Here is a 24,886-nt window from a genome sequence, read left to right on the forward strand (position 1 = left end):
AGTCCATGAGAAGCCCAGGAAGGAAGAAACGCAATGAAAAACCAGTGTCGTTTCATTGGTGAAGCACGAGCTCGTGGGCGGGCCCGCCTCTTACGTTTACTAAGCGCAATCGGTGATTGGATATTCGTTTAAATGCCTTTGGTCTGATTGGTCTGAAGTTTGTCACTATTGACCAATCATTGTCAAGCGGAACTATTTGAAAATCCTGGCGTGCGAGTCATAATGAATGAACAGCTGATGTTGTGCCTCGCTGTTTAAACGGTGCACGAGAAAGGTGAGTTAGGCTTCTGCGTTAAATAAACATGTACCTTTATTATCGATTACAAATTTCAGTTGATATTAATGTGTGTGAATATAGACTTTTAATTTTGCAAATTATTTAAATTTATAAACAAAGCCCTCTATTAACCGGTATATACCGGACTCGGTATTATTAAACGACAAATCAAGTCATAAGTTAAATCAATCAAATGATTTAAGCTGTTCTTCTATGTTCTCTTCAGATACAATGCTGGGACACATTGAGCCATCTGAGCTTCAGTGCACCGTAGCAGTGGAGCGCTTGAATCCTGCAGGTCAGGCCATCACACGGAAGCTCATTCGCAAAGCCACCGTCACATTAGGGCGGAATGAGTTTCAAGAGATGGTCCTGCGCCTTCACGATGGCAAAGCTCCTCAAAACTTCATGCTGCGCGATTTCCAGCTCTTTACGCGCTTTGCAAAGGATGGTAAATGTACTGTTAAATTCATCCCGGAAAGCACACAGGTTCTGGTATCTGATTGTCCACCGGATCGTTTGAAGATGTTTCTGAAGACGCTCAGCATCAAACATCAAGCATCCCAAGGCACCAAGCCTATGAGTGATAGGGATAAACTACGAGCTGGCCTTCCTAGAGCCTTTGAGACCCTAAGTCCACTCCAGCTTAAAGATGTGCAGAAAGCAAACGAGCTGAGAAGTAAATTGAATGCACCAATCCAACCCAAAGGTCCTTCAGAGAGATCTGTCAATAAGGTCTTGGGTGAAAGAAAGCAAGTAAAAAGACCCAGACCTGATTGTGACGCTAGTCAGGTATGTTCATCCATTTGTACATGACACACGTTAACAAGTTCTTACATTTTTGTTTTGACAAATCAGAAGCACTAGTATTATTATTTTTATTATTTTTATTTTTATTTATCTAATAGGTTAACTCCTCCCTATAAAAGTTCTTGACCTGCACTGCATTCAACAATTAAACTCTTAAAATTACTTTTACAGTACAGCAAATGCATATAAATGTATGTCTATGAAAATATTAAATTTGATCAATTTAGAAACCAATTAATTTTAGTAATCAAAATATTTCAATCATGTCTCTCTTTTTTTTTTAAATAAACGGTTTAATTCTGATATTCAACTTTTTCCATTAAGAATATCACCTCCCTTTACTTACTATCTTAAAAGGGAGGGGAAAATAACTTTATAACTACAGTGTGTGAAGGTTTGATGATCTTCTGTCATGCATTTAGCAGAATTATGTACAGTTCATAAATCAAGCGACTGCTGAAGAACATTTACCATTGGCTAGCTCTGGTACATTGCATTCAATGGAAACATTTGTTTAATATTGTACATGGTCCCTTCCAAATAAACAGTTATTTGTCTGTTTAGGTTAAAGCGCTTCACCCCAATAAGAAGCCTGTATTGGTTCTGCCTGTGGCACAAAAGCTCAGCAAAGAACAAACTGCAGTTCTCAATGCAGTCTTGAGTGGCAAGAATGTGTTTTTCACTGGCAGTGCAGGTAATTTATTTATCCATAACCACATTGTTTTATATAGAGCTCTTATATTTCATAGCATTTTGAACACCACTGTTCATGGCTTTATTTCAGGAACAGGAAAGTCCTTCTTGCTCAAAAGGATTATAGGCTCCTTGCCTCCAAAAAGCACGTATGCAACAGCGAGCACAGGTGTTGCGGCTTGTCACATAGGTGGGACCACATTGCACAGTTTTGCAGGTTAGAAAACATTTACAAGTTTACTATCAATTATAGTGCAGTGCTTTCTCCATTTCTCTTGATGCATTTCCTTGATGGTTCCTACAGACTGGAATGGGTCAGTAACATTCACATTTTCACTCATGTCTCTGAAAAAATGCAACTGCCAATAAAATGCAAACATGTAACGTGTTTATAAGGAAAGCTCTTTCTGTATAATTAACGATGGCAAATGTTTTATGAAATTAGTATCCTTTCACCCCAAACCAAACAGTAATCAGGTGATAGGGCTTTTATTTCACTATACACACTACAGAGTCACTTTCCTGAAATGGCATATGATCAACACATTTCTCATATCTATAAAGATTTGTGCTGTTGTGTACAAGTTATTTTTGTTTTTCTTGTTATCAGGTATTGGTTCCGGCTCTGCTCCTCTTGAACAATGTATTGAGCTTGCTCAGCGTCCTGGAGTGTTGCAGCACTGGACGTCTTGCAAACACCTCATTATTGATGAGATTTCAATGGTGGAAGCAGAGTTCTTTGACAAACTGGAAGCCGTAGCCAGGTGAACCACACTCAAAACTCTGTTCATGATACAGATTTATTCCAGTGCACTTAATTTTCCACATGGGTAAAATTCAATTTAACATCAATTAATGTAGTGATAAAGGTTATTTTTGTTGTTGTTGTTGTTTTAACGGTTTAGTAATTTCATTTAACGTGATTAGTTGCACTCTGGATTTTCTCCTGATGAACACCAGATGGCAAATTAATATTTGAATGTGATTTGGATCAGACCTTGAATAGCAATTGAATTGGAAACATTCCATCAACGATTCTCAAATCCCAGTCTAGTACATGTTTGTAAATGCTCATCTTTTCTAAAGGAGAGTAACAATACAAAATATTTCAATATTAGGCAGAGTATTATTAGACAAGTGGCATCTGTATATTATGTTTCTAGATCCATCAGAAGATCCACTGAGCCGTTTGGAGGGATTCAACTGATAGTGTCTGGAGACTTTCTTCAACTTCCACCTGTAACAAAAGGAAAGGACAAGGCGAATTTCTGTTTTCAGGTACTGCTTTCCTCATTTAAGGCTCGTTCACCAAGAATAATAACTATATTAGTTCCCACACCAACAAATTATAATTTTCTGTTTGTTATAAGCATACGCTGCAGTTACATTATAGCTGCCACTTCAAATGCTGGCGCTCTTTGGCTGTCAATATTTTTCTTCATCAGCTTTTCCTTCCAAGTCTGATGATATTGTTCCTCTGTGTCATTGTTATACTTTTCTTTTCTTATAGAATTATAATTATAGTTATCGACCTCATTGTGAACGAGCCTTAATGCTTGTCTGATTCAGCCTTGATATGACTATGCTTTAAAGGAAATGTTCAATCAAAAGAGAAATTTGGCACTTACTCACCCTCATGTTCCAAAGCCATAAGACTTACCTTCTTATTTAAAATGCAAAACATTTTTTTTTTTTTTTTTAATCTTGAAATATTTGTCCCTACATTGCTAGCTATTGACGTTTTATAAAGTTTATAAATCATAAAAGCAATCCATATGAATTGTTTTCCAAATCTTCTGAAGAGAATGGATCACTTTGATGAACAGATTTAATTTAGGCTTATATTCACATAAACATCACCTACATAGAGATTCATATAGATTTCTTTTAGAACTTTCTAAAGCACGTTTTGGTGGAATGGACTTTAAATTGTGGGACAGAAATCTCTTGGGATTTGAGGTTTAAGATGAATGAAATTTTAATGGGCTTGGAATGTGAGTAAATCATGAAACTTTTTGTTTTCAAACAAATTGTAAAGCAAAATTTGAGTCTACATTTCTAAGAATAAGAAGTTCATTTTTGCCTGCAGTCGAGAAGCTGGCGGAAGTGTATCCATATGAACATGGAGCTGACGGAGGTGCGCAGACAAACAGACAAGGCCTTCATCTCTCTCCTCCAGGCTGTGAGAGTGGGCAGGTACTGCGTTCTCATCACATCCACAGTTTAGTGTGAGTCACTGGCATTGAGTGTTTTTGGGATAAAGTCCATGTGGTTCAGGGTCAGTTTTTTTCTTCTACAACCTAAGGTGGTTCTTGTAAGAGGGATTTGAATGTTTATAGGTATTGTAGTAAGGAAATTCCAAGCTTCATCTTGTAATCAATGAAGCTGTCAATTGATTCAGCTCATCATCTTGATTGGTTCCATACTGTAGAGTCACAGAGGAAGTTACTGCACAGCTACTGAGAAGTGCCTATCACAGCATCGAGAGGGATGGTATCCTAGCAACCAGGCTGTGCACACACAAGGATGATGTGGAGCTCACTAATGAGAATAAACTCAAACAGTTACCAGGTTAGTCATACAGAAATATGCAGATGTGATTTTTGGTTTGCTGGTTGCGTCAGGTGGTAGTTGCTCTGGTACCACTGTCAGTGCTGTGAAGTGAATGGCATTGAGTTGAAATCTACCATCTGATTCATAAGAGACAACAAGGCACTAGAAAGCACCTATGACAATTTATAGGAGTAAATTTATTTAGTTTTTAAAAATCAGATTAGATCTGAATTGGATTCTGATCTGGTTTGACATCAGATGTAAATTACATGTCCATTTCTAAGTGTCTTAAGTGTTTCCTTTGCAGGGGTCATGCGAGTGTTTGAGGCTGTGGATAGTGACCCTATGCTGTTTCAGACCATTGACGCACAGAGTCCAGTGAGTCGGCTGTTACAACTGAAAGTGGGAGCTCAGGTAGGTGTTCCCCAACACCCCCTCTGGCAAACATTTGCTCTTGATTTGTAATGTCAAATGTTGCAAGAAACTTTTTTGCTACTTCAGGTCATGCTCACTAAAAACCTGGATGTCCAGAGGGGTCTAGTGAATGGAGCCAGAGGAGTAGTGGTTGACTTTCAGCCAGGCAATCAAGGTAAGACTGACTGTGAAATGGTGATTGGCGCTTCCCCCAACACATCTTATTTTACTTTGTCACTTTCTTTTATGTTATCATGAAAATGGGTAAATCTCAAAAGAATGTCCAGGTTTTATTTTATCACAATATCATAAGGAGCTATTGTGTAAAGTAATTGGAAGCCTATCTTTAGGACCATTAGGTTAATTGATTTGTGACATCGTGCTGTTGGAATGTAATTAGCAATTAGAACTAATTTAATTTACTCTGATTTTAATAAAACACTGGCAGTCGTACAAACACTAGCATGTTGTTGTTTTTACATATCAATTTAAAGCTTATGGATTCTTCTGCTGAAGTGGTCTCATAAGACCTGAATGTTACAAAGGATTTCCATTTCAAATAAATGCAGTTCTTTTGAGCAGCAATTCAGCATTTTAGAATGGTTTCTGAAGTATCACGTGACACTGGAGAAATGGCTGCTGAGAATCAGCTTTGCCATCACAGGAATAAATTAATTTTCATGAAAATATTAAAATGGAGAGAAAAAAACTTTTGTATTTCAGACCAATTTTACAGACCCCATTTACATATATACATATTGAGAATTAGGGTTTTCACTGCAATTTTCTTTTACATTTTCTTCACTGACTTGATTGAGACTTGGCTAATTATCACTCATTAATTTCTGTATCTGGCTGGTTATAGAACACCAGCATATTTCAGAGGGTATGAACATCTTGTGAGATGTTGTGACATGCCATCATTCCTGACCACCCCTCCCCTTGCAGGTCTCCCTCGGGTGCGATTCCTTTGCGGGGCTGTTGAGGTAATAAAGAGAGAGCGTTGGATGTTTAAAGCGTCAGGGGGGCTGTACCTGAGCCGACAGCAGCTGCCACTCAAACTGGCCTGGGCCATTTCAATCCACAAGAGTCAGGTGAGCTCTGCTCTCATGTCCCACCATGAGTCATTTTGCATAGGTAGTAAGCTACTGCGTCAAAGCTGCATCAACTGACTGCATAGAATGAAATCTAATTTTACAAAATTGTGCCGTTGATCTCGTACTGTTTTGAGCTCGAGAGGAAATTATCATGTGAAAATGCTATTAAAATGAAATGACTTGGCTCAGGAAGAGAGTGTGTGTGTGTTTGTGTATCTGTGAACAGATGCTCGGGGCTATGGTTCTGGTTTGTTTAGACTCATTAACTAGTCCCCATGTTTACCCATCTTTTCTGACTATGTGCCTTCTGCACTGATGAACTGTCAAAGTTATCACTGTTTAGCTCATCAGCTGTCTGGAAAATGTTTGAGAAATGTTGCGTATATATTTCCCAATGCTCAGTAGAGGAAGTGAGGAAAATATTAAATCAATTCCTCATAACCATGTGGGTCTAAATCTCTACATTGTAATATCCCACAAAGACTCAATGTGGTTTTAACACTGTAATTGTCCTAAAAAAAAAAAGAATTCAAATTTTATTAAAGGGATGGTTCACCCCAAAATGAAAATTCCTTGTTTACTCTACCCTTATGTCGTTCCAAACCTGGATGATGTTTTTTTTTTTTTTTTTAATTGTCTATATAAAAAAAATACAATGGAAGTCATTATGATTTTAAATGGTTTGTTTAAATTGTAATAAGAAAAAGGGGGAAAAAATTCATTTAGAGACTAAAATAATTTGGCAAAAGGTTAGTCACTTCTGATGTTTCATAATATCCTAAAATATATATTTTTATGACAACTGTGTGATTTATTGTTGGTAAATTTAATGGTTTATATCCTCGAGCTACAAGTTTAGTTGAAAATGAACATTCAACAGAAATGATGCTGAACATCCCCAACCATCAAATTTATCTAATCTTTTAGCTAGAGTACTAATTATCTACTGATGAACATACACCCTTTAGTACATGAGTGTTCATTCCTGCTCCTGGTGGGCCACTGTCCTGCAAAGTTTAGCTCCAATTAAACACCTGAAACCGCTAATCGATGTCTGACTAGGTCTACTAGAAACTTTCAGGCAGGTGTGTTCAGGCAAGTTGGAGCAAGACAGTGACCCTCCAGGACAAAGTTTGGACACCCCTGCTTCAGCAGCATCATTGCTTAAATTAACAATTTTCTATCTTGAGCAACCAGCCTACTTGCTTTGTCTTGATTAGCTTTGATCCAATACCAAAAACAAAATCAAATTTCTATGAAAGACAAGTGATTATTAAATGAAATTCATGGCGGATATCTTGATTGTTTGGTGTTTAGGGCATGACTCTGGATTGTGTGGAGATCTCTTTGGCACGTGTGTTTGAGAGCGGCCAAGCCTATGTTGCTCTGTCACGGGCCCGGAGTCTGGAAGGCCTGCGTGTGATGGACTTTGATCCGCGAGTAGTGCAGGCCAACCAAGACGTGCTACTCTTTTATAAGAGACTGAGGAAAGAGAGGCTCCTTATGCAGGTCAGTCCACCCTGGACAATCACTCTGTTCCTCAGATGAATACCCTTTTCTGTGTTAGACCAGACTGGCTCAATTTAAAAGATGAATCTAAATTATTTTAGATTGGCTAATAAAAGTCCCCCAGGTAGCTCAAATTAGTGGATGATTTTACAGTAGTTGTCAGAATTGAAATTGCTTTATTTCAAAAAGGTTTATTATTGGTCTCTGACTGTAATATCTTTTTCTTCCCTAGTCCTCAATGAATGACTTTATTGGACAGAGCTATAAGGAGAATTCCCGTTGGTGAGGTGGTGATGTGAAGCTCTCATTTTCATATGCACTGTGTGCATGAATGCATCAGCAACATGAAGTCATTGTAATTCAGTTAGCATTTCTTATTGGGTAAATTATGATATCCTGCTGTTCAACGGAGTGATTATTTATTTTTCTAAATATTGCTTAAACCCTGTTTCATGTAACCATGTATTTCTTTTAATAAAATTTCAGTGGTTTTATACATACAAATATTTCCCCCTTCATCAGCTTCAGTGAGCTGCGTAGTCTTGTTTGTTAAACTTCCATAGATCATTATCCTTTTAAAAAATAAAAATAATCCAGTATCCATACAGGCAAATGCGCCAATGTAGAATACACTTTCATGGGTGGTTCTTACTAACTTACAACACTGTTGTAGCAAAATCCAAACAATATTACATTCTCACAGTGACAGAAGATTTTCAACTTAAAGCAAGGAGAAACTAGCAACTAAAAATGCAGTGTCTACTGCCACCCTGTGCGACTTTGTGTAATTGCAATTAGGTCTACACGCAAAAAAATTAAATATATTTAATTCAACTCCTTTATTTACAGCAAATTTGTTAACATTTAAATATTTGTATTAACATAAGATTCAGCAAGTGAGACAAAGTGAACAAGTTTCACAGGCATTCGACAACTAGAAACTGAATGACATTTGAGATCCTGAACAAAGGTGTAGTAGTCAGTATCTGGCCAACAGTGATTCTTTTTTTTTTTTTTGGAGGAAAAGTTATGTGAACAAATACAAAAGTTGTAGGTCTTTGATGCTTGTGCTGTACATTTAAATACGCATCTGAAGCTGTAGATGCTCCACTGGAAATGTAGTATGATGACAGTGTTTCAGAGGGGGCTTCATTTAATTGAACTGAAGAGCTTTTGTGCAACCTGGAAGACAATGATGATATTGGAGCAATATTTTTTTAAAGGGAAAGTTCACCCAGTAATGTTCTAAACAGTTGACAGTAGCCACTGACTTTTTTTTTTTTTTTTTTATACAACCCGAATTCCGGAAATGTTGGGATGTCTTTTTAAATTTGAGTAAAATTAAAACTAAAAGACTTTCAAATCACATGAGATATATATATATATATATAAATAACATTTTTGCAACTGTTCAGATTCTTTTAACTATCATCTTCTGTATTTAGCAGAAGAAAGAAATTCATTAGGTTTGGAGCAACTGTGACAGAATTTAAATTTTTTGGTTGAACTATTCCTTTAAGAACACACATTTAAAAACTGATACTACTGTCCCAGCTATTTCAAACCAGGCCTGCTACAGAAGAATGAGGGGGAAATCAATCTTGCACTCTACCCTACCGGATACTGTGTTCAGGGTATGCAATGTATCAACAAAAGACAACAAAGAAAATCTTTTCTCAGCATATATTGAATTTTTACATAAACAATTCACCATGGTTTTGGTAGTTGGAAGTTTAAAAAAAATAGCTTTTTAGCTGCTGCTGAGTGTGACTTACACAATGCATGTAGAAAGTCGAAAAGCTCCTCTGTGCCGTCTTCCTCTGTGTGTGACCGTGTGCCAACTCTAGTTTCACAAGCTTCTAGCCGTTCTCGGGCATTTAAGCAATCTGCCGTCTGCTCACATTTGTCTTATTGTTTCTAGGGGATCCTGCAGAGGGCCAGACGCTGTTTAATCTATATGACACTCTCTCCTTCAGCATTTCAGTCTCTTTTTAAGTTATTTCAAAATTAAACCAAAAAGATGCATTTATTACAGAAGAATTTAATGTTTTGCCTATAGGTACATTCTAGATATTGTAGTAACGTACCACCATCTCTTCTTCCTCCTCGTGAAACTATGTAACAAATATTGTGAATACACAGTTTTGAGGACCAAAATGGTTTTATTGAATCTTAGTGTTTTATATAAACAAATTTGTCTTTGCAATGTAAACCTCATTAAGTACTTAAATACATTGATATAGCATTATAAATGTTGTATACAACACAACTCTATACAATATTTAATAGGAGCATCTGTTCTTTATTTACCAAGGGGTCCTTGAATATAACAAATATCAATCTAATATTATACTTTAACTAACCTCCCTGAAACTATAATTGAAGTGCCCTCAACCACTTTTGCTGACTATATGAACAGCATAAATAAAAAATCTCTTGATTAAACCTAAGAAAATTAATTCGGCAGAATTACATTGAAACTTACTGTACAACAAAAATAAAGATCTCTGTTGCTATAGAAACAGTCAGCGCGCTAAGGACTGCGCATGCGCACTGGCTGATCTAGCCTGAGAAATAAGCTTTTTATAACGCTATTTGAGCAAAAGAAACAACATGTATGACACAGCTGTTGTCAGATTTCATTGGTGATTTCAAATATTAAATTTAATCGTAAGCTTAGTTAACCGTTTTGGAGAATTTGATGGTTGCCCATTCAAAGAGATAGGAGCTGCACTTGGATGCCCGAGAGGCGCTTCAAAGATGGCCGCCGAGTAACAGGACTATAGATAGTAGGGGCTTACAAAGATCCTTTCTGGGACGTTCTTATCGCTTTATAAACACCCAGATTGTATTGTTGGTAACAATTTGTTGATTGATTAATTTTTTTTATTCATATAACAAATTCCTATTTTGGTATATGTATTTACAAGAAATCAGCATGTGCTCGAATATTATGAAACCGAGCTAATAATTGAAACCAGGATGTGAGTTCAAGAATGCGTTTATGCCTATTATTTGGGACATTGCTTAGCTAAATTATTTATTAGATGATGTTTCGGTTTTTAATAAAATAGCTTTATTATTATAGTGGATAAATCTAAAATATTATAATGGAACCAATGAGCACCAAAACAACGGACGCTTTTTGATGAAACACAAACATGGCAGCGTACGTATGCACGAGATTTTGTATAAACAAATATAAAGACACGATTAGATTTATTCAGCGACGGTATCGAGTTAAAACTAAATGGGTAAGTAAAGAGGTTGCATTCATTTTCTATATAAAAACAAAGTGTCAGAAGTAGATAACATAATATTATGTTCCTCTTTATTAGGCAGCAACAAGGCCCAAGTTTCCAGCCACTGAACTTGCTCTGCACAACTTTGACACAAGCTACAGTTTACAGCTAAGGGACCTATGGCCCTCTATTAGAGCTGCCATGCTGTGTGAACAAAAGTATGGAGCGCTGATAAACAGTTTCTCTTCAGCACCCAATGTAATAACTGAATTAGAAGCTCAAGGGTGTAAAGACTTCATCAGTATTGACTGCACCAGAAATGAAGTCCATCAATCTTCACAGGACTCCACGACTTCACACAGAGATTCAACAGAGCTGGATCCTGCTGCTCTTCAACCCAGTATAAGTCCCGATATAAAATGTCTTGTTTTCCCCAAAGGAGACATATCTAGATTTAAACCAGCTAGGTGAGAATTACTAAAAATTCTCATTTCCTCTGCCGTGTCCTAAGTTGATTATGTTTAATATATCTGTCCTATTAACTTAGACCTGACAGCAGTGGCATATTGGGATATTATCTTCTGGATGCTGCCTCAGTGCTGCCTGTTCTAGCATTGGACGTCCAGTCAGGACACACAGTATTGGATCTATGTGCAGCTCCAGGAGGGAAGACTCTTGCTCTCCTGCAGACACATTCAGTCAGTATGTGAACTGCCATATTGCCAACACTCAAAGCGTTTTAATGAAAGAGATGCAGATGATATATGCATGTTTTTCTCTTTTTCTTCAGATTATCTGTGGGCGAACGACCTGTCAGGTTCCCGCACAATACGATTACGCAGGACACTTAAGAGCTACCTGCCTAAAGAGTTCCTAGATGAAAATAAAATCCAAATCACTTCCACGGATGGCCGGCAGTTAGGCATGACGGAGGAGAAAAGCTTTGACAGAGTTAGTATTGGGCAAAATGTCTGGAAAAGAATGGCATGTTTTGTGAAGTAAAAGAGAATTCCATGCTATACTAACATACAAATGTTAGGATGTGAAATTAATCGTAATATGATTTGATAAAATTATTACATTTGCAATAATCATTTCTTACATTCCACTTCATCAAAATATCATTAATGTAATTAACTGCCTCAAATGCATAGTTATGTTGCAGTGTAGTATTTTCCATTATATAAAAGAAAGAAAGAAAGAAAGAAACATTAAAGCCAACATTACAACAGTAGCTGTGTTCAAAACCGCTCCCTATCCTCTATGCACTATATAGTGTGTGTCGCCATTTTGTTGTGTTGCCCGGATTATGAGTGAACAGCATCCCTGATAGCATGTAGTAATCGGCCCGAGCTCGGCTGCCCTTGGCGCTTCGGCTCAGACTCGGCATCGGCAAGTGTTATCCAGGCCTGCAGCTCGCTCTCACGCATGTGTTTGTAATACGGCTGTAAAGCACTGGGCCGATTCCTGTTCACCGTAACTGGCCCGAGACTGGCTGTGGAGTCCGGGCCACTTCTGGCAATGACTCGGCTCGGTTCAGTCATAGAATGGTTACAATAATATAGCAATAGTTAACATAACATTTTTTAACTAGACTTAATACCCTGACAGTACCTTACAATGTTAACTACATGTTTCGGGTCGTATCATTCATATCATTCCCTATATTTGTTCGCTCTTTTACTCCCACAGTGCACTCTGATTTCGAGTGTCCATCTGATGTACGCTTGCTAAAACACTATTTCCCAAAATCCAGTGCAGAGAAGACTTGACAGATTGGAACAGAGAGGGATTGAGCCAGTTTGAACTAGAGATGCAGTTTAGATCTTTCTTATTTCTGTTTTAACGTATATTTCATGCTGGTTCTACCTTCTTATTTATCATTACTTGTCAAGAAAATAAAGAGAGACAGTATTGCATAGCTGAATTTTAAAAATTGAATAAAATTACATGGATAAGGTCAAATAGTTTTATAATATTTAATATAAAAATATATTCTTTAGGCATTAACTCAATTTAATGTGGTTTTACAAATTTACTGAAGTGGCATTTCTATCTATCTATCTAAGAAATTCATACTTTTGTTCAGCAAGGACACATTAAATAAATAAAAAATTACACTAAAGACAGAAGAAAACAATGTAACAAAAGATTTCTAGGCTATTTCAAACAGAAAACTGTTTTCAACATTGATAATAATAAGAAATGTTTCTTGAGCACCAAATAAACATATTAGAGTGATTTCTGAAGAATCATGTAACACTGAAGACTGAAGTAATAACTGCTGAAAATTCAGTTTTGTCATCATGAATAATAGAACAGTTAGTTTAAATTGTAAAAATACAAAAATACTTGCTGAGCTTAAGAGACTTCTTGCATAAACAGTATAAAGTTTTGCCAGCCCCAAACTTTTAAATGGTTAGGTTATACCCACACGGAAATAACCTATATAAACATATAGGTTTTGATATATGTTTTTAATATATGTGACATATATAAAATTGGCCGTTTTCCTATAATATATGTACATATATGCACATATATGTACACATATATGCGTACATACATGTACACATATATGCATACATATATGTACACATATACGTGCATACATGTACCTATATAGGTACATATATGTGTGCATATATGCACCTATATGTTTACCTATATATTAGTAAAATTATTAAAATCCATAGCTGCTAGACAGCATAAATAAAAGCCCAAAATGTCGAAATTTACATTTACATGTACATATAGGGCTTATATGTGGATATAAAGAAGCAATACAGGAGACCTATATGGCCTTTATATGCACCTCAATTTTGCCTATATGTGGCATATATACGCATATATGCAGCATATATGTTATCATATATGTGCATATATACTGCATATAGGTTTCATATATGCGCATATATCCTCATATAGGTTCTTTCCATGTGGGTACTGCTGTACTTTACCAGCACCATGTATTTGCATTGTGTTCTCTTGATTGTCACACTGGTATATCCTTGTAGTTCATGTGTGATGTCTCTAATGTTTCAAAAATATTTAACAAATGCTATTTGTATGGTTACAGCATGCATATCTGCCAAGCATATGATAGCAGCACAAATCTGGGCATTGTGTCATCATTACCTTCAGTAACATTATTGTTCATCTTACATTGTAAATTCATCTTCTATCTTTTTACAGGTGCTTGTAGATGTCCCCTGCACTACAGACAGACACTCTGCAATGGTGGAAGAGAACAATATTTTTAAGAGGTCCAGGACCAAAGAGAGACAGAAACTTCCCCTCTTGCAAACACAGCTGCTTCTGTAAGTAATTTTTTAAATGGTTACTCCACCCTAAAATGAAAATGAATGTTGTCGTTAATCTCTTACCCTTAAATAACACTGTCAAGGCCCAGAAAAGTATGAAAGACTTTGTCAAAATACGGTGACACGGAGGAGACGAATTGTTGAATAAAGTCATTATTTTTGTTTTCTTTGTGTTCAAAAAGTATTCTCGTCGCTTCATAAAATTCAGATTGAACCACTGATGGCAGATGGACTATTTTTACGATGTCTTTCATACTTTTCTGGGCCTCGACAGTTTTATTTACTTGCCAGTCAATGGGACAGTCACAAGCCTCCCGGTTTTCATCCAAAATATCTTAAATTGTGTTCCGAAGACGAACAAAGCTTTTACAGGTTTGGAACGACATGGGGGAAAGTGATTAATGACAACATTTTCATTTTGGGGTGGAGTAACCTTAAAATGGTGCAAAATGCACAGCAAGCAATATAATGTTAATACGGTATATTAATATATATTATTCATTCAATGGGCATTTTTAAAATACTTTGTTGAATGTGTTTTGTGATATCGCGTGCATGTGTCCATGAAGACTGACCGCGAACTGACGTCTAATCAATCTGATGTTCCATATTCTGTCCAGGGCGGGGATCCAGGCCACAAGACTGGGTGGAAACGTAGTGTACTCTACTTGTTCCCTGTCCCAGCTGCAGAATGAGTGTGTGGTGCAACAGGCCATAAGTCTCGCTCAGCAGGAGCTGGGTATCACAGTGCAGGTTCAGGACCTCAGATGGTTTGCGCAACGCTTTTCTGACACTTTCCACTTTGCGCCACAGTTAAGTGTCGGGGAGTTGGTTTTACCACACCTGTGTGCTAACTTTGGACCAATTTTTATGTGTAAATTACAACGAATGAACTAGATGGACATTTAGAAATGAGCTCAACTGACATCATCATATGTTTGTGCTTCAGTAGTGCCTCCTAGTGACCAGACATGGAACTATTTCAGCCTCGAAACATTTTACTGGTGTACATAAAAATCACGTCATTGTCATTATTTTGTAAATTATGTTGTTTGATTATCAAATTTATTCAAGTTCAATATGGCGCAAAAAGACCAAAGCGGTCTTGTTTTTTACAGTTGACTCTTCCCTCCTGTGTAGAACATTGAAAAACTAAAGCCAGCGTTCATGCTATGATGACAAGTCAACTAAAAAATGATCTGATTCAGGAGTGAAGCATGCAGCAATTTTGAAAGTGTTTTTGAAAACTGAGAATCCCGTTTACTGTTATTCACATGTTCCAAGGTCTGGCCAGTAGGTGGCGTCCACGGACCGTTGTAGAACTGACTATTAGCTGTTAAAAGAAATAAATGAGACTGACATTGTCTTTCAGCATGTTTCAAACAGCACTGTCTTCCTGTCATGGAGAGGGCTAAAACATGATCATATAACTTTTTAATGTTTTATTTCTTTGTATTAATGGAGCAGTTCATTTGCCTGAAGGATGCACAGAAATTAATGAAGCCCATGAACTTTTTTACATTTAAAAAAATTAAATTTGTTAGATGCTGTATATAATCACCATTATTTTTAAGTTTTCATTATTTTTGAATAGTTAAAATTTTCATGTAGTCTCTCAGTTAATATGAGGCCTAAAAGCTGAATGCATAATAATTATTGAATTTTCAGTTCAATTATAGAATTTTTCAATTCAATAATAATAGTCTCACAAGGACACAACTGAATCTGGTTGAAAATTCATATATCAGCTGCCCACAAACACATTCAGTCTGGAAAATTTGAGTTTATCTCTATACACAGGCATTTTGATTGAGTATTCTATGGGGTTTATAATAACATATTCATTATAAGGATAAAGAGTATCCGTGAGCAAGACAAGCGACGCTCTTATGAATGCTGTATGGGCTGATGTGTCTGTAGCACTGCTACACCTAATGTTTGCACTCCGAATGTGTCGTTTAGATTTGGCATCAGAGGAGTGTTTTGTTTTCTGCTAGCATATAAAAGGTTCAATTTTCCCCCGTTTGTCCATGAACCTTGTGTCTATTCCAGGCAATGTAGCATGAAAAGGTGTGCGCATTTTAGGAAGAGGGGCTGACGAGAGCCATCGACTCCCCGCTATCATTAAGCTGCTCGGAAACTGTTCCATCGGTGCCAGAGTCGAGATTGGCCGAGCAGTCGTTTACTCGCCGGCTTCTCGTTGAACATTAAGGACGCAAGAGGATACTAAAATGGGATGCTTTCCCCTCGTTTTCCCCTTCGCCTTTTATTCCACAGATGAGTGCAGATAATTTTCTGTGCGATTGTGAGTGATTACTGTATTACCGCGGTAATATAGGGTTATTTGGGAATGCAAAGAGAATTAATGACACATAAAAACTATTTTTGCATTGACTGCTTCTCTCGGCCGGGATATTTCTCCATGCCTGCATCTTGTGATTACCTAAACGTATTGTAAATATGTGTTTCCTATGGGCTTTTACATAAATTTACATTTTTTAACACTCAGGAGACAGAGGGACCATTAGGGACAAGTTATTTTCATCTATACGTTTTATTCATTATTGACTTTGACACTGCTGAGGATGCTGGCATCTGATCATTTGGCGAGCACCTTGCCAATGATGTAAATCGGATGTAGATCTTTGTAATGACAGAAACATGTCGGGAATATCATCTGGACGCCGAGGCCTTATAATGACGGAATCTCAGATGTCCGTAGGAGGGTGAAAGTCATAACGGCTTCCCCTGGAAAAGGCAAACATGAGTGTTTTGTGGGGAAAAACTACTTATGATTCAATCACACAGCCCAGTATTCTTGCTGGAACTTTTGCAAAGTTATTTCAAAACTACAGGGCCCCTCCAAAGGGTCATGCTCACTCCTTTGATTCCCTCGTTTGTATGTTAGATTAGCGTATTGATTAATTATGAAAATACAACAATTAAGAGGATAGTCCATCTAAAAATTTGACTTCTGTCATCATTTACTGACCATTATTTTAAGTCCCATTTGAACTGTTGGAGACAAACAGTTCTTCAAAGTATCTTCTTTTGTGCTCCAAAGAAGAAAGGTAGTTATACAGGTTTTGATCAATGACTTGGGAGTTTTTCCAGTCCTATATGACTTTCTTTTTTCTGTGGAACACAAAATAGAATTTAGTAAGATCACAAAACGTTTTGGTTCTAGATAACTTCAGTCCATGGGAACAGAAATTGAATACAAATGAAAGTCTATCCATGAGTTCATTTTTATTTTTGTGTGGACTTGCCTTTTAACCTATGTCATATTAAACATTACAGATATTATGTATATATTTTATGCCTCCAGTCCTGAAACCTTCAAATGTAAGATGCCTCGGATATCAGTAAATCTCTGTACTCCATGCTTGTTCTAATGTCCACAAGCTGTAACATCGTATTCACATATAGGTAACGCCTGACCTTAGGCGCTTCGGTGATAAGTGTTCTGATTGTTGTAGGTGGTGTGAAGCTCTGGCCTGAGGCATATCCTACTGCTCGGATGTCTGTGGTATGAGCCGCATATCTGAAAAGCCCAGCATAAGGCCTCAGCACTCACTCTTCAGACTGTGGATCAAGGGTGGCCTGGCCTCAGGGACTTTTTATGATAGGAGATTCAACTTGGAGGCCAGATGCCGAAACCAAATGTCTGTGTGATGTAATTATTTATGTTTCATTTTTACAATTAAATTACAGATATTAAATATTTTAAAATGTAATCCAGGAATCAAATTCTTGCTAATGATTTAATTGTGAGAATCTTAAAACAGACACTTGAAATATTTTCTTTTTTAATTTGGGTAATTTTGCAACATAACACAATTTCATTTTAGACACACAAATGTCCAGTGAAACCGGTATCTATAAATCACATAATGCCGCAGACATTAGTTTGTATTATATGGATTTTTTTCAGTAAAACAGTAATATTGTATAATATTTTTACAATATTTGTTTTTTTATTATTTGAATAGATATTAAAATGTAATTTATTCCTGTAATGGCAAAGCTGAAATTTCAGTCTTTGTCACATGATCCTTCAGAAATCATTATAATTTCTTTTTGTTGATTTTCTTTTTTTAATTTCCTTTTTTAGTCAAAGAATCATCCAAAAAATCCTTTTCAACTAAGATAATATTAATTATTTAAAATTGAGCACCAATAATAATTGAGCACCAAATCAGCATATTAGAATGATGTCTGAAGGATTGTGTGACCATTAAAGAATTAAATTACATTTTAAAATGTCCAAATTAAGAGTTACATTAAATTATAATAACAAATCACAGTATTGCTAAATTTACTCTTTTAAATCAAATACTGTAAATTCACAAATATTCCCAACTTTTGACCGTACATTTAGCTATGGTCCAGTCCACTGTATCTATCTCTGAGGTGCATCCGTCATTATTGATGCAATGCAGCATTCAGATAATCACAGTTAAAACATTCTGCTGAAGCAGCATTCTATGAACTGTCCCATGATGCTTAGCATGAATTACCACACCATACATCTTCCCACTTAATCTACCATTAAGAAAATAAATCCTTGCAGGCAACATGTTTTGCCCGTGATTGTCTGCTTTCACAGTAGTGATATGTCTTGCCTAACTCTCAAGTGTCCGGTGGAGACTTAATCCATATGACTGTGTCCTGCATTCAAAGAGTGCTGAGCTTCCCTCCACATGCCCACAATGCCACTCTCCCCATCTGAAAGGTATCTGTAGTGTGGCATTGATGTGTAATTACGTGTGACTGAAACAGCGCCTTGGTGACAGGCTTTAGAGTGCTGCGGTTGGCTTGGGTGAGCTCTCCCCAGAAAAGAGGGGTTTTCTTTGCCCTTAAGAGGATTAAGTGGGGTTGTGATAACAGAGGGATAAAAAGAAGAGAATTGAATCAGAAAAGAGAGCTGGGACCAAAGAGGGCGACCTCTCGCAACCGAGTTCAAACACCTGTTGTTATCTTGCCATCATCAGTGCTTTCTCAGTCACGCTGCTGCTTTTCTCTCTCTTAAATATTTTAATTTACGATATTAAAACACCTTCATTTACGTTCAGGTCTAACATGCATTAATAGTTGGCATCTTTAATTTTTTTGGCTAATTTCTGAGTGAGCCGTTTTGGTTTCCAGGAGTGCTATGATGTGTATCTGAGCAATGTGCTGTTGGAGAGATTTACCTCAGCTTACAGCTTGGAGAGTATGTGGCAAAATTGCAGTGCCAGCGGGCTAAAAGAATGCTGGGAACGGGATTAGGATCATATTCTGGCAGTGCCTGTCACTTCTTGAATGGGCTGGGGTTCCTTATGGTGGCAGCTTTCATTCTCCATGCAGCTAAAACCAAAAAGGAGAGCATGAGGGAAAGGAGTCTGGATTGAATGGTACACTGTGATTTTTGTGCTAGGCATGCTTGAGGTACATTTTGTGCTTGTGTGTCTGTAACAGACTGTCTGACGGTGACACCTGATTAAACACTAAGGCGAATTTAGAAACCGCTTAATAATTGAATTCGGATGATGTGGAGCTTAGCAGTAACAGCTGTTTGTTTTGGTACCGTCTGATTTAAAACCCCCTTGTTGTGTTGGGGTCAGTTTGAATAGCATTCAATTTCAAAACGCTTGAAAAGCTGATTAATTTGTGACTATTTCCCGTGTAGGGTAATGTACATGCAAAGTGTCAACACATAGGTGTGTTTTGGAACGGCTGTATACATTTTGCTAACTTTTGTTTTGTAATATAAATGAGAACTTGTGAAATTTCATAAAAAATCAAATAAAATTCACTTTTTCTTTATACTGTTGAATTTCACAGTTAAAAAAATAGATTCGATTTTTGGATCTCTATTACTGTCTCTAACTAAACTGTTACAGCACAGAAAAAAAGTGTGTGAAACCCATTTACCCTCACAAGAGTTTGAGAAGCAGGCAGCTAAAATTGTGCGTCTGTGCAGCTAATTTTGAACATAAAAATATGTGGGTCAGCTTGACCCCCAACACAATACAAATAACATGAGAAATAGACAGGAATTATTAAATTACATAATGTTTTGAGTCTCTGACAAGCTACAATAGAGGTTTTCGTTTTTTACACCAATCTTTAGTGCTTTTCAAAGTGTCAATTTTAGGAAAATTGCATGGAAACCATGTAGGTCTATTTCTAACCTTGCGGGTCTCAATACATGTGTTAGTAAAGAGGATTTGAACTTGTTGTCACATAATCTGTATCAACCCCCTAGAGGCTGTTTGTTTTTGCATGCTTCTAGTTGGGGAGGCCAGTCGCGAAACTAGATAATAGAGATGCTATAGACACTGTTGACTTGCTTGAACATTTTACCCTCATATTAATTGCTGTTTTGCATTGTTTTTTTTCATAATGAAGCATTCTGCTCTCCCATGTGTGTTTTGATCTACTCAAAAGGTTGAATGTTATAACGCATTACAATCAGCTGTATTTAAATATGGCACAAGGCATTTTAAAATGCAGTTAGCAGCCCCATCAAGGGCACAGAGAACACGGAGGCAGTGGCATCAAGCCTCTGGTAAAACGCATACAGAGGGGAGACCCTCTTTATGTGAGCAAAGGGCTTATGCATTTTGACAAACCACACTGGTTAAGATATAATAGCAGCATAATCACGGCCCCAGGCTGTCATTCTTCAGCATAATGGCCTGCTTATTCATCTGGGATGGCTTATGTCCCCACGATTTTATTTCCCAAGATTACCTTGCTTTCTTGTTCTCCTAACTCTCGTTTCCTTGTTTTTTCTCGTCCTACCGCCTTGATTTTATTATCACCTTGTTTCTCAGCTACTTCCTAAGCCCCTAATTTGAACTCACTTTACTTTTAGTGAAAAAGATACATTTGTATTTTAATATAAAAATCTAAAAGAATATATATATATATTTTTTTTAAATATACTTTAATCTTACATTTAGCATGATCACAGTAATTTGGATTTATTTAATATAGTATTTTGATGGTAAAGGAGAGAAAATAAATATATGGTATATATTTACAAAGATGTCCAAGCAATGTTTTATTGAAGTTTTATTTTACAAGTTTTTAAATCTACAATTGACATAGGGAAAGATGTGTATATTTCTGGAACACTCTCCACCAATATAGGCTACAAATTCACCACTTTGTGTGATGTTGTGAGTGACTGTATATTGATGTTCACAGTGACAATGAAAGAGTTACAAAGACGACCAGACTGTATAGGTTAAATAATCTGGGGAGACGCAGGCGGGCTGTGCGGCCCACCCAGTACAATCTTACAAAGGGACAGCTACCAGAATCATCACAGGGTTAAATTCTTCTCAATCTAAAACATAGAACTTTTACATTTGCCTTACCAGTAAACATTTATAGATAGACTTTGTATTGTACATATTAAAATACTTTACAAACACAATGAGAGCTCAGCACTGAGAGGGAAAGAATGAGCAGAGAGGGGGGAAAAAGCTGCCGTACATTGAAGTGCTTTGCTTTCCACTTAAGAATTTCTCCTGTACTGGACTGTCCAGCATTTGACCACTATTAAGGATTGTTTCCAGTTGCAACATTTATATGCACTTAAGCACTAGTTTTCTTCAGAGTATTTTCCCTCTGCGTGTTAATATGGCAGTCTCCAATGATATGCATGGTCTATAATTGCATTTTTTCCACTGCCTGAGGCTACATGTAATTAAAAGCTTTGCATATGTAGTCAATGAAATCATTTCCTCATTACCCAACCATCCTCAATTTACCGTGGTTTAATCCTGACCATTAAACAGGTTAGGTTTAATTAATCTATTTAGTTGTGCAAGATTTACATTTACAAGTTGTGTGATGTGTAATTTGAGAACCACAATAATTGAATTAAAAGAAAGTTATTTTCAGATTCTGGCTGAGATCATCTCCAAAAAGTGCTTATATCAAACATCTACGCCCATCCAAAACATAAAAATAACACTAAATCTATTCCAGGGCCTGTCTGTCTTTTATGCAAAGCTGACAAATGTAATATCATAATGAATTAAATGAGAGCTTCATCAATTTTTTGTCTATTTAAGCTTCAAAACAACAAGCCCTCTAAATGAGTCTGAGATTTTCACTAGTCTCAACCTCAGTCCCATACTTTTCTGAGTATTGGCCCTAATTTTAGAAGTCCAGGTGGCATGTTAGTAGTGGAAGAGAGATGTTCCCTTGCTCAGGTAGGTTTCAGTCTCCTGTTCAGTTGGGCAGCGTGTCCAGGCCCAGTGATGCTGCGTGCTGCTTCGCCCGCAAGCGTAGGTTCTCAATGCTGGTGGTCTTGCTGTTGTGGCTAGGAAGGCCTCCAGAGGCCTGCAGCAGAGGGCTGTTCCAAACCTGTTGCGCGTGGTGAGATAGGGACTGATAGTAGGACTGGCAGGGGAGGGATCCCAGGGGTGCTGGCATGTTGACATTCATGCCCAGGTATGGTATAGACGACGGGGTCGCCATGTCGAAAGACGGATAATGAACCAGGTTGTTGGTAGCTGCCATGTGCTGGCGGAACTGCTCCTGCAGACGGAAGAGGCTGAGCGGTGACGAGGAGTATGAGTGACTCTGAGAGATCCCGCCGGTCACCCCGCTAGAGGAAGATGAGATAGCCGGGGAGCCAAGAGGAGAATCTAAGGACACAAACATGTTTGTCAAGATTTAGATCAAAATGCTTGTTAGTTATTTGCCACCCTCAAAATGTCATTCTGGTATTTGATCCATAAGAACTATTTTGGTTCCCCAAAGAACCTTTCAGTGAACAGTTCTCAAACGAATCATTTTGTTCTTAGTATATGAATAACATTTATTCATCCAAAGAACCTTTTTTTACTATAAAGAACATTTTGTGCAATAGAAAGTTTGGGATGAAATTGGAAGAGTAAATAGCAAATACGTACCTGGTTTGGGGCTGAGACGTTTGCAAAGTGGGGAAATGTTTCCAGGTGCTGGTTCTTTCTCAACCTTCAGATCTTCTCTGTGCTGCTTTATCTCTTCTTCTTTGTCAGTTGCGTTGTCCTCTGTAGCTGACTCGCTGCCTGACTGCTCTGCCGATGTCACATTAAGCTCAACGCTAAGTTCTGATCCCAGTGCGTGAGGAGCAGCCTCTGCTTCCATAGAGGAGGAAGAGGAGGATGATGAAGGTGGCTGGTTCTCAAGATTTATGCTGGAAGGGGCATCGTCCTTATCGTTTGTTGTTAGGGACCCATCTGTCGAGACATCTTTCTGCTTCTGCAGTTGCTCCTTTTGGAGGCTTCGCTGCTTCTTACGAAACTTTGCACGGCGGTTCTTGAACCATACCTGGTGGCCAAAAGACAAGGTGCAAATACATGATAAATGAAGGTATTAGTAGTCAGTACAGTATTAATAGTACATTAGTAATATGGTGAAATTGGTCATTTCTTACCTGTACGCGTGCCTCAGGTAGGTTGGTGCACATGGCCAGGCGCTCCCGCATCACAACATCAGGATAGTGCGTTTTCTGAAAGGTCTTCTCCAGCGCTTCCAGTTGCTGTGCCGTGAAAGCGGTGCGACTGCGGCGTTGTTTGCGATGTTGAGAGCCGTAGCGAGCCTCAAGGATGATATCTTGAAATGTACAGCCGTTGGAAGACAAAAGACACGGCATATTTAATTCAGTGTACAATCACAATTATTTGGTGTGTTAAAGGGAAGGAGGGAGAGAGAGAACGCACTTACCAGCCAGTCTCTCCGCGAGCGTGAGCGCATGAACGGACGGCCGATAGTCAGGCGCGTGCTGCGCCTGTTGCGCCGCCTGTTGATGCAGGTTGTACATGGCGCTCAATGAGTTCATGGCGTGGAGAGAGTATCCGTTCACTCCGTAGTGTTGCATGATTTAAAAATATCTGCAAAAATAAGAATGAGCTATAATGAGTTTTAACACTGAGCTTTTTCTATTTGTTAGAACATATTTTTACAATCACAAAAGTTAGATTGAGAGTTAAAGTCAAAGTTAAAAGTCAGTCTAGATGATTTCGATCTGAAGTGGCGTTGTGTGAGGAGGAAACTAAAGCAACAGCATCTTTTTCAGTCTATATGAGAGATGGACAAAATACGTACTGTCATTATGGTACACTATATTTCGGAAACATGGGCCTCTTAGAGTTAAAATGTTTTAGGCTATAGGCTAATTAAATCTACAATTGGCAATATAATAATTTGATGCTAGGGGCCAAGACCGCGGCTATAAAATTAAAGACAGAAAATTCCTTAAAATGCTTTAAATGCAGTGAATAATTCGCATTCTGAGATGATCAGGCCTTAAAGATCCTGAACACTTTACTTCACTATAAATCTGTGTTTATTTGTCTTCCTGTATCGTCTTCCTTAATAAATGGTCCAGAGTTAATTTGTTAAATTTATTGAAACATATAGGCCTATTTGAATGAACATCTCGCTTTCTTATGTGATATTTTTATGTGCGCGTAGTTAATCAATCAGTAGGCGGTTGTCAGTTTATGGCTCGAGTGTCAAGTAAAACACTGTTAAAAATCCGTTTATAGGAGCGGAACTGTGTTCATTAATATCCAATTATTGTTTTGTCCAATCCATTAGTCATACACAAGGAATTAATTGGTGCAATTATCACTTGTTTGCCTAATGAGCTCCGACTTATGCTTACTACATTAGATTTATAATTTCAGAGCCAAATGACCGTAGCGAATCCTTTAAAAACAGTTGTCAATGAATCATTGATTGATTTTAGTGAGATCTAGGCCTAGGCTACTTAGGCAATGAACGAAGGTTTCGATACAGACTTCATTATATCAGTTCTGTCATCGAAATTTAATTTCACTCATAATTTCGTATGCAAGGACTTGGAAAGACGATATTTTAATCGTAATATTTACAATTTACTGATGATTGTACGGGATGGTATTAATTTAATGACACTTAAGTCCATGAGGTTTAGTGTCCTGCTTCTCCAGTCAT

General features: G+C 37.5%; 3 protein-coding genes across 3 annotated transcripts; 2 read left to right on the forward strand and 1 right to left on the reverse strand.

Moving 5' to 3' along the window:
- The first annotated feature begins 194 nt into the window (after positions 1 to 194).
- On the forward strand, positions 195 to 7,957 carry LOC306880825 (ATP-dependent DNA helicase PIF1). The gene is made up of 13 exons (XM_079434598.1): positions 195 to 274; positions 504 to 1,069; positions 1,652 to 1,781; positions 1,872 to 1,997; positions 2,391 to 2,544; positions 2,944 to 3,058; positions 3,870 to 3,976; positions 4,212 to 4,351; positions 4,641 to 4,747; positions 4,835 to 4,922; positions 5,696 to 5,841; positions 7,162 to 7,353; positions 7,586 to 7,957. The coding sequence occupies exons 2-13, from the start codon at positions 509 to 511 to the stop codon at positions 7,637 to 7,639; spliced, it is 1,920 nt and encodes a 639-aa protein (XP_079290724.1). The 5' UTR covers positions 195 to 274; positions 504 to 508; the 3' UTR covers positions 7,640 to 7,957.
- Positions 7,958 to 10,090: 2,133 nt separating this feature from the next.
- On the forward strand, positions 10,091 to 17,652 carry LOC306881133 (5-cytosine rRNA methyltransferase NSUN4-like). The gene is made up of 6 exons (XM_079435052.1): positions 10,091 to 10,607; positions 10,692 to 11,062; positions 11,143 to 11,297; positions 11,386 to 11,546; positions 13,791 to 13,915; positions 14,539 to 17,652. Exons 1-6 carry the CDS (start codon positions 10,515 to 10,517, stop codon positions 14,813 to 14,815), a joined length of 1,182 nt encoding a protein of 393 aa, XP_079291178.1. The 5' UTR covers positions 10,091 to 10,514; the 3' UTR covers positions 14,816 to 17,652.
- A 3,311-nt stretch (positions 17,653 to 20,963) lies between these two features.
- On the reverse strand, positions 20,964 to 23,799 carry LOC306881028 (diencephalon/mesencephalon homeobox protein 1-A). Its single transcript, XM_079434869.1, has 4 exons — positions 23,633 to 23,799; positions 23,343 to 23,521; positions 22,837 to 23,236; positions 20,964 to 22,569 (listed from the first exon to the last, which is right to left on the reverse strand). Exons 1-4 carry the CDS (start codon positions 23,784 to 23,786, stop codon positions 22,151 to 22,153), a joined length of 1,152 nt encoding a protein of 383 aa, XP_079290995.1. The 5' UTR covers positions 23,787 to 23,799; the 3' UTR covers positions 20,964 to 22,150.
- Between the last annotated feature and the right edge of the window lie 1,087 nt (positions 23,800 to 24,886).

Source organism: Barbus barbus, assembly GCF_936440315.1.
Source record: "Barbus barbus genome assembly, chromosome: 15".
In the NCBI taxonomy this organism is placed as follows: domain Eukaryota; kingdom Metazoa; phylum Chordata; class Actinopteri; order Cypriniformes; family Cyprinidae; genus Barbus; species Barbus barbus.